The sequence below is a fragment of the Egretta garzetta genome, unplaced genomic scaffold (assembly GCF_000687185.1).
Source record: "Egretta garzetta isolate BGI_Z169 unplaced genomic scaffold, ASM68718v1 scaffold975, whole genome shotgun sequence".
Classification (NCBI taxonomy): Eukaryota; Metazoa; Chordata; class Aves; order Pelecaniformes; family Ardeidae; genus Egretta; species Egretta garzetta.
In genome coordinates, this window is record NW_009259633.1 from 192,101 (window position 1) to 202,343 (window position 10,243).

A 10,243-nucleotide genomic window follows, 5' to 3' on the forward strand; every position below is an offset into this window, starting at 1 on the left:
GGGCTGGCGCTGCCGCTGCAGCGCCTTGGCACCCGCTGCCTGGACGGGCGCCTGCGTGCCGCGCCACGGTCACTGCGCCATGCCTGGCATGGGTCCTGTGCGCCAAGCTGTGTGCTCCAGTGACGTGGGTAGCGACTGCCCAAAAAGTCTGCTGGGGCCGTGCAGGCAGCAGGGTGGCAGTGGTTGGAGCCTGGGGAATGGCAGGGGTCTCACTTTGTCCCAGACCAGCTCCTGAGGAATGGGAGCGGGTCTCTTCTGTCCCGCACGCTGTCAGCAGCATGTGTGCGGAGGCCCTGGGGTGGGTGAGCTGGCGAAAGCTGCGTGGTGCAGTCGGGGAGGGAATGGCGTGCTGGGACCTAAGCTGGGACCTAAGCAGTGCCGAGGTGTCAGCAGCGCCTTCACAATTGCCGTTACCTGCAGGGTGAGTGGGGTTTTGCTGCCTCTGGCTGCGGAGCACATCCCAGAACAGCTCCCGGGCCCCCCTTGCCTGCGCCGCCTGCCCCCTCCCACACCACTCCCCGTGGGCACACTTGCAGCATTCCTCCTTCCTGCGGGGGCTTGCTTCCCGGCCTCTCCCACCCATACACCATGTCCCAAAGTGGCAGAAATGCCACTGAGCTCGGCACAAGCGTTTCTTCTGCACAGCGATGGCTTTGTTTTAGGCTGTGGGGACCCTTTTTAGACAAACTGAAAGAACACAAGCTCAGAAAGCAGCTGGCGATGCAGGGTATAAATAGTTCCGCTGAGAGCTCAGAGCCACTCTCATTTGGGGCTGAAAGCGGCCTGCTGGGCGTATCTGTCTGGTGTATACTGAATCGCTGGCAGCCAGAGTGAAACATCCCTGAAAACTGAGTTTGATTAAAGCTGTACTGAGTATCGGCCTTTATCTGGCTTCTTTCTTTTTGTGTCACTGTTTGAAATACTGCTTGGTCAAGCTATCTTGGACAAATGTATTGAGACCTGCCTGGAAAGAGCTGATGGGAGGGTGTGGAATAGAGAGGGTGGGAAGAACGACATTTCCAGGGAGCAGCAGTTGGCTGGAAGACAGAAAATAGAAATAGAAATACATATCCATCTTCAGGGAAGATCTATGGCCCTCCAGTCTGTATGAGGGATTAAAGCCTGTGAAAAGTTTAGACCCTGTAAATTATACATTCCAACAGTTGAGTTCTGAGTGCCTGGCTTGCGGAGTGGGTGCCATGACCAGAATCAAAAAAATGATGTGCTGCCTGCAGTGTGGAAGGAAGGTTCTGCACATTGTCCTGCGTCCCGGGGCTGTTTGCCCTGGGTACACAACGATGGCTCTAGCCCTGCCCTTGAGGATGGCAAGCACTCACCGCTCTCCTTTCGAATAAATGGATAGGGCCCAGGCATTAGTCAGTATTTTGCCAAATACCCACATAATGCCCACGCGAGGCAAGCACACTAACTGCTTTTTTTTTGCACTACCAGGCTCTTGCTTGCTCTCCTTTGGCTCTTCTTTTTTTGCCCAGCTATGGAGAGAGCTCAGAGTCCTGTCTGGGTGCCTGTTTGCGGCTCTCATGGGAGGGAGACAGGAGGGCGAGCATCCTTCCCATCCGGGTGGTCCCCATGGCAGCAGGTTACTGCTAGGAGCGCACGTTTGGGTTAAAGAAAAACACTTTGTAAGAGAAAAAACTTGGGCAGAATGGTAAGAGGTTTGTTATTCGTGCTGCAGCACTCTGGTGAAGGGTCAGTTGGCAGGCAGCCGCTGGCTAGCAAAGCCCTGCGGTGCCCACGGCTGGGATGACGCCCAGAGATACCTCTCTGTGGTAGCTGCAACGGGGCAAGACTCTTCTGTCTGGAGGGGGTGCCTGGTCCGTGCCAGCATTTGCAGGGCGCAGGTGCCTGGCACAAGTGGGCAGCTCAACGTGCCTGGCACCGTGGACTTCAGAGCACGTTGGAGTTGAGTTGCAAATTGTGCTGGTCCCGAACTAGGATTTTTTTTCCTTGTTAATGAAAAGGGTTTGTTCTGTGAGACCCAGGTATTGAATTGAGTCTAGACTGCAGGTTGGAGCCTTGCAACCAAACTCACGCTGAAGTGGAATTTTTGAGGCTAAAACATCTGCAGGCAGGTACTGTCACAGCAGCTTGTCCCATCCTGTCTAATCCCTTGCCTCTCTCCAGGCCAAAGAACACTCCATCACCGGAGCGATATCCTGGAGACAGTGATCCTGGTAAATCCCAATGTGGACAGCATCGTTTCTGAGGTAAGGACCAGATGCCAGCAGGTTTTCTCCACATCAGCTCTCCTGCCCTTGCTTGACAGAGGTGACGGTCATTGCCCTCCACACCTTCCGGAGGGTTGGAACGCGCTGCCAGTCTGCTGCAAGGAGTGGTGAAGTGCCTGGGTGTTCCGGCCTTGACAACGAGATGCGGGCAGTACCCAGTATCCTGTGGCAGAATTCACTGCTGGACAAGCACATGAGAGCGCGTGGTTTCGTGTGTGCTAGCCTTTCAGGAGCAAGCTGCCTCCTGGAAGGGTCAGTGCCTCAGAATTGCCTGATTTCAAGGATTTCTCAGGAGCTCGTAGAGGTTCCTAGCACGCATGGTGGAGGGCTTCTGAACCGTGAGCATTCTAGTTTGATGAGCATCCAAATGTGCTGCCCTCTTACACGGCAGGGTAAGGCCAAGTGTTTTCTCCTGGTATTGGCCTATTTCTCCATGTGAATTACGATGTGACACGGAGCTGTGCTGGGTGGGCAGTAGCAGTGTCCTCCCTCTTCCCATGCTCTCCTGTATGTAGAGAACTTATGTTTTGGCTATTTGTGAGCAATGCATACGTATCGCCTGTCCATGTGATTGGGTTTCTGGGTGCTGGTGAGGAATACAGATAACGTCTTGACTGCAACACTCTGTCTTATGGTAACAGGTCCGCTCCCTGCTGTGTGATTCATCAGCCCACAAACTACTGATCTTCTGTGGTCAGAGCTCGGACCAGGAAGGAGACTTGATCCTGCAGACAGGGACCTTCACCTACCAGAAGTTTGCTGAGATACTTTCAGACCCGGAGGTGAGCAGCAAGCCAGTGTGTCCCCTCCTGTTCACAGCGTGCACGATAAAGCAATGCAGGTGGCAGATCCGCAGAGAGACGGGCTTGAAAGCCAGCACAAAATTGCACACCACAAATAAGTCATGCTACAGTCTTGGGCATCTTGCTTTAACTCCCTGGCTTGAGCTTTCCAAGGTGGCAGGCATGGGTGATTCCACCGTTAAGTGCTCAGCTTGAAATAACCTTCCAGACTGGCTCTTCAGTGGGCAGACACTCAACAGTTCTTAAAGCAGGCTTAAAATACCTGTGGGCAGCTTCCAGAAAACAGCCGACAGAGGCCATCGTCACCCTAGCAAGTGTGGGTATTTCTCTTCATTTCACAGCCAGTCCAGCAAGCCTGAGCTGTTCAGAGTGTTCATTCAGGTTGTGTAAAGATGATGAGGGGGTGACTAAATGCTGATTAAGTCACTACATGATGATTAAACAGCTACAAAAGTCGTTACTTAATCGTAGAATCGCAGAATCATTCAGGCTGGAAAGGCACACGAGAGGGCTGTAGCACAACCCCCTGCACAGAGCAGGGTCAGCCCTGGATTTAGGCAAGATTGCTCAGGGCTTTGTCCAGTGGGGTCTTGAAAACCTTAAAGGACATCTCTGAACCTCTGCGCCAATGCTAATTACTGCAGCTAGGTGTACCATAGCTTTCCTCAGAGCCTTTAAACTCTCTTCCCACTGGCGCTCATTGCCAATACAGACACGCTGCTCCAGGTTTTGATAAGCCCTACTTCCACTGATCATTGTGTGCCACGGGTTTAGAGTGCCTCCATCTGACTGAACATACAGTTGCTGTAGGAATGATTGGGTGATATTTTGGCAATTGATATCATTGTTGCTATGTCAGAAAATCTACCCACCTTCACGTGTTTTAGGCTGATTGTTGTCATTCACTTCTGGTACCCAGTTATTTGGACACAAGCCAGTCAATGAAGGCCTGTCTAACCAAGAGAACGCAGTCTAAAGAAGTGCACTGATTTCATTCCAGATACTTAGGAAGTCTGAGTTTTAATGCTTCTTGGAAATTAAATCAATGCAGCCTTGGAAATGGAAATTATATTGGCCTTAGTTCTACTTACTAATCATGTAGCATGTCCCCAGCCCCATACCGTACATCAAAGATGGAGTCAGGACTCCATCCAAAAGAGGTCCTAGGAAAGAAAATAAATCTGAGTAAAGAAGAAAGTCCTGTGGCACTAAAGCTGCACAAAGTGCTGTGTCATCGGTCACTGGCCGGTGACCAAGGATAAGCCCAGACAATGATGCTTAGCACTGAAAAGGGAATCTCAGGGTTAGAATTCACAAATCGGAAAGAACCTGCTACTTTTGAGCCCAGACCAGGGACTGATATCCCAGGCTAAATAGGAAGAAGTAAGGACAGAGGACAAGGTGTTTCCTGCTTTCATTTTCTTTCCTGAGGTCTTGTCACCGTGCTCTCCCAGCAGTCAGGAGGCATAACAGCCCATCGACATGCAGAATTTCAGAAGAGAGCGGAACATGGCCCCATGCATGTATTTACAATGGGCTTTTGGGCTATTTAATGTCCCCAGTGTTTCCATCGGTGAAGTGCTCGTGGTGTCTTCAGTGTTTCTTCATTAACTGGCTTTTTTCTTACTGTTTTTTTCTTTTTTAAGTGCTGCATTGGTCTCAGAGCTCTATTTGACCTTTATTTGTCTGTGCTTGTCTCATCAGGTCACCCAGATTCTTAGCAACACTGATTCAGACATCAAGGCCTCCCTTACTGTGTCGTGCCTGGGAGAAGGAGACTGGAGCAACCTTGGGCATCCTCGATTTCAGGAAATTATTAATCTTAAACTGAATCCCGATCCAGTTCTGCCAGAAATGGATGGTGTGTCTGAGTTTGCAGAATACGTCTCCGAGACAGTTGACGTGCCGTCTCCATTTGATCTCCTGGAGCCACCCACCTCAGGGGGCTTTCTGAAGCTTTCTAAACCCTGCTGCTACATATTCCCTGGGGGAAGAGGTGATTCTGCTCTCTTTGCTGTCAATGGGTTTAACATCCTTGTGGATGGTGGCTCTGACAGGAAATCTTGCTTCTGGAAGCTGGTAAGGCATCTGGATAGGATTGACTCGATCCTGCTCACCCACATTGGTGCAGACAACCTACCTGGCATCAATGGGCTGCTGCAGAGGAAAGTTGCTGAGCAAGAGGAGGAACAGTCCCAGGGCTCCACCAACTACAGTGACTGGATGAAGAACCTGATTTCTCCTGAGCTAGGGGTGGTTTTTTTTAACGTTCCCGAAAAACTGAAGATGCCCGAATCGTCCATGAAAGTAAAGAGGAGCATCGAAGAAGCTTGTCTGACACTGCAGTATCTCAACAGACTGGGCATTAAATCGGAGCCTCTCTATAGGGTGGTGAGCAGTACCATTGAACCCATCACCCTTTTCCACAAAATGGGAGTGGGTAAGCTGGACATGTATATACTGAATCCTGTCAAGGACAGTAAAGAAATGCAGTTTCTAATGCAGAAATGGGCTGGTAATAGTAAAGCAAAGACTGGCATAATTCTTGCAAGTGGGAAAGAAGGTGAAATTTCTGTTCCCTATCTCACATCCATCACAGCCCTGGTGGTGTGGCTTCCAGCCAGCCCAACAGAGAAAATTGTAAGGGTTCTGTTTCCTGGAAATGCTCCTCAAAATAAGATACTGGAAGGTCTTGAGAAACTCAAGCACCTGGATTTCCTCAGGTACCCAGTAGCTACTCAGAAAGATATCACTTCTGGAATGCCTCCACCTCTGCTGAAGCAGACCAAAATTAAGCAAAGAACCGACAGTAAAGAGAGTCTTAAATCTTCCCCCAAGCCATCTGTGACAAAGCAAGCAAAGAAAGAAGAGGCAGTTGAGGAGGGGATTAAGGAGGTAAAACCAGAAGTCATAAAGGATGCTAAAATGGAGAAAAAGGTTAAAGAACACCCAGAGAAAATTCCTGAGAAAGCTGTTAAACATGAAAAGATAAAGACAGAAACAAGTGATGCTCTCAAAGCTGAGAAAAGAAAATTGGCAAAAGACAAGGTCGGAAAAAAGCATCTCAAAGAGAAAGTATCCAAATTGGAGGAGAAGAAAGACAAAGAAAAGAAAGAGATTAAGAAGGAGAAGAAGGACTTAAAAAAAGATGATGGAAAGAAAGAGGAAAAAAAAGATTCAAAGAAAGAGGATAAAAAGAAGGAAACCAAACCAGAGCCCAAAAAAATTTCTAAACCAGATTTAAAGCCATTTACCCCAGAAGTAAGAAAAACATTATACAAGGCAAAAGTTCCAGGCAGACTCAAAAGTGAGAAGATCAAAGTCAGACCTGAAAAGGAAGTACCTGCTGACCTGAAGGCGTCACCAATGGAGAAGGCACATGCACAGGTGGAGCCGGGAGAGACTTCCATCGCTGAGCAGAGGTTAGTCCTGTCATCACCAGAAGATCTTACAAAGGACTTTGAGGACCTGAAGCATGAGGAGAAAGGGTCCTTGCAGGTGCCTCAAGAAGTGTCTGATATTGAGGTTAGTGATAAGATTATGAGAGTACCTGAAACAGAGGTAAAAGACTCTGCTGACACGAGTGCTCAGAGCTGCCTTGAAGTGGATCTGACTTTGAAACCAAACATTCCTGATCAGGGAATATCTGCTACTGATATGGAAAAGGAATTGCCAGCAGAGGAGAAGGCAGCCCATCAGCTAGAACTGAGAGCAGGTCATGCTGAGAATGTAGAGGATGAAAAGAGAGCACTAGATGAAAATCATGACATGAGATACTACGGGGGAGAAGCTGAGCAGGACAAGGAAGTTCAGCTGTTTCCAGACAAAGAACAGGTACCACCACAGGCAGACCTCTTGGCAAAGGGTGCCTGGTCACCGGCGTTCAGAGAGGGAGAAAAGGAGGAAGAAGAGAAAATCTCTTTGGACAGAAAACAGAGGGAAGCAGAAACAAAGACTTGTGAAAAATATATTGAGGGGCCAGAGGCACAGGAGGAGGCTGAGAAGGACAAGAGAGAAGATGTCATAGAAAAGGCAGACCTGGAAGAAAAGGAAGAACAGCACGTGAAGGCAGAGGAGAAGGTGGAAAAGAATAGAGACTTCTATGAGCTGGCTCAGGAGGAGAGGGAGGACAAAATATTTACCACTACGGAAAAGGAAAAAGACTTCAGTGACATGGGTGAGAAAACCAAATTGCTTGGAAAGGAGGTAACAAAGGAAGAGCCATATCTGAGCAGTCTGCCGGTCCCACCAGGAGCAACAGCAGAACATGTTTCATATATCCAAGATGAAACCATCCCAGGCTACTCAGAAACAGAGCAGACCATTTCTGATGAAGAAATACATGATGAACAGGAAGAGAGGATCCCACACCTGAAGTATGATGTCAATGCCTACGACATTTCTGTTCCTGACCAGCCAGGCTCTTTTGAAGCAATACATGGAATACAGGCTGTGCCTACTGCTGACCTTTCAGCCAAGGGCTATGCTGGCCAGGAGTCTGAAATCCTGGCATATCCCACAAACATTGTGGCAGCGCCTTTAGCTGAGGAGGAACACATATCGTCTGCTACCTCCATTACAGAATGCGATAAGCTTTCATCTTTTGCAACCTCAGTAGCAGAAGATCAATCTGTTGCGTCTATAACAGCACCGCAGACAGAAGAGACTGGGAAAAGCTCTTTGCTTTTAGACACAGTAAACAGCATGCCCTCCTCTCGGACTGAGGCAACCCAAGGTCTCGACTATGTTCCCTCTGCTGGCACGATCTCTCCCACATCATCCTTGGAGGAAGACAAATGTTTTAAGTCTCCACCCCCTGAAGATTTCCATGCGTTAGCAGAAGGAGAGAGAAAACTGGAAGCTCAAAAGAAGGATCTTCATGAAGAGGCAGAAGAAGAAGAGGAAGAAGAAGATGGGACTCCAAATATTGAAATGCCTGAGAAACTCAGAGGGCATTACAATGCCCCCATATTTGCTCATCAAGGGTGTCCTGATAACGTGTTAATCAGTGTTCCCGTAGAAGTGACGCAGACTTCTGGTCTGCCGTTACCCACTGAAGAAACACCGTTTTCCCAGGTCGACTCTGCGGAGGCTGAAGAACGATGCATGAGCCCTGATGACAGTACAGTCAAAATGGCCTCTCCCACCCCATCTGGCCCCACTAGTGCAGGACACACTCCTTTCCACCAGTCTCCGGTGGAGGAAAAACTAGAAACAGTAGATTCAGATCTATTCGAAAAACAAACAGATGCTGCTGCCAAGAAACTGGAGGTCCAAGCTTCTGTTGTGGCGAAGGGAGCCAAGGGCGAACCTCTCGGAGAAGATGAGGTATCTGTGGCTAAATACAGACACAAAAAAGAAGAGCCTGGACCCCTGCAGCACAAGCTGGATTTGGGCAGCGACTTTCCAGTGTCTTCTGGGGAGGAGGTGCAGGAAGAACTGGTGGGGAAGGAGGAGCTGCCCTGGCTCTCCTACCACAAGCAGGACACAGTGGTGATAGGGGAGGAGGAGGAGCAGCCCATGCCACCCCACCCCAGCACAGATGTGTTTCTGGGGCCAGAAAAAGAGCAAGGAACTAAAACCATGACAGAAAGTTTAATGGGATTTTCAAAACATGCATCCTTCAAGCCATTCTCTACTACAGAAGCGTCTCCAGGGAGTGTGGATCCTCCACAGTTCACAAGCCAAAGCAGATCTGGAAGTGACAAATCTCCACAATTTTCACCAGACGACACCAAATCGCTTTCTTTTACAGAAGAAAGTATTGGTAAAGAAAAATCCTCTGATATTTCTGTCAGGGGAGTGACTCCTGAAGAAGGAAAACTGCTGTATTTCACAGGAGACACCTCAGAAGAAGAAAGATCATCTCATGTTTCCATTAAAGACATTTCTCCAGAGGAGACCAAATCCATTTCTCTCACTGACAGTCCCAGCAAGGAAATCTCTTCAGACATTTTTGTTAAAGGAATTTCTCCAGAAGACATCAAATCTCTTAGTTTCGCAGAGGAGATACCTGCAAAAGAAAAAACCGTGTCTGACTTCACTGACGGATTCCCTTCAGAAGCTGGGAAATCCATGGATGTCACGGAGCAGAGCCCAGCTTCATGTGAAAAATCCCCAACAACTTCTGCCAAAGAACTCATGAAAGAAGTGTCAGAACCTTTCCCTTGCCCAGAAGGTAGCTCGGTTAAAGACACGTCACCTAGAGATACTTCAAGTGAAGAAATGTCCCCAGATGACAGCAGTTTATTTTCTGCAGCAGAAAAGGGACCATTTGGGGGAAGAACTGCAGGCTTGGGCTCTCAGGAAGCATCTCCAGATGCAAAGGGCTTACATGTGACAGAACCGAGCCCAACCGAGGATAAAACATCTTCACACATCTCTGCCGAAGGTGTAAAACCTTGCAGGTCTGAGGAAGCTCAAGAAGAAAAATCTCCAGAAATGGAAGACTTTTACATGAAAGATTTAAGTTATGAGAAGAAAGTGTGGTTTCCAGAAGAGGTGGAGGAGATCCCTATTCAGGGGAGACGGCAGAGATACGATAAAGAGAGAGAGAGCACATTCTTGGACGAGGTACCAGAATACGAAACAAAATCCCTTCCTAAAATGGGAGAGGAGGAGATCCTGTCTCCCGCGGCACCTGGCAGTCACACCTGGAGCAGAGCAGAAAGTGAAGCATGGGGCTCTGCGTATGGGTATCGTCAGGAAGGAAGAGGAGGGCAGTTTCCCAGTGAGGAGGAGGAGGATCTCCGCCATGCTGAAGACAAACCTGTGCTACTGCAAGCAGAATGTTTAAGGATGGCATCGTGTGATTACAAAGATGTCACACAGAAGAGTGCCAAACCTACATCAGAAGCAAAGGAAGTGGAAATAGCTCCTGCTGACACCACTCTCCTGGAGAGAACACAAATGGAACGTTCTCCTCTGTCTTCTCGATACGTCTCTGGTGAGGAAAATCAGTCCAAAGCGTTAACTGGAAGCAAAGGCAGGCAGGAATTGCTGACTTCTAAACAAGATTACTCCTACTTAGATGACGAGGAGAAAGCTGTCCTAGATATCTATGCGAAGTCACTGGACCAAGCACTGACGGCATCGCCCTTGTCTGTTACGGCTGCCATACTGGAAAAGGAGAGCGACACAACACCAGAAACAGAAGGGCCTTATGCGCTAGGTCAGCGCCAGCCACCTGCA

The 10,243-nt window shown here is 48.8% G+C and overlaps 1 protein-coding gene across 1 annotated transcript in view; it reads left to right on the forward strand.

Annotated features, from left to right (window-relative positions):
• The window catches only part of MAP1A (microtubule associated protein 1A), a 58,892-nt gene that overhangs the window by 43,573 nt on the left and 5,076 nt on the right, over positions 1-10,243 (forward strand). Inside the window, exons 2-4 of the mRNA XM_035893984.1 lie at positions 2,146-2,228; positions 2,891-3,031; positions 4,757-10,239. Coding sequence (XP_035749877.1) covers positions 4,907-10,239 — 5,333 coding nt within the window. The 5' untranslated portion in view covers positions 2,146-2,228; positions 2,891-3,031; positions 4,757-4,906. The remainder of the gene's footprint in view (positions 1-2,145; positions 2,229-2,890; positions 3,032-4,756; positions 10,240-10,243) is intronic.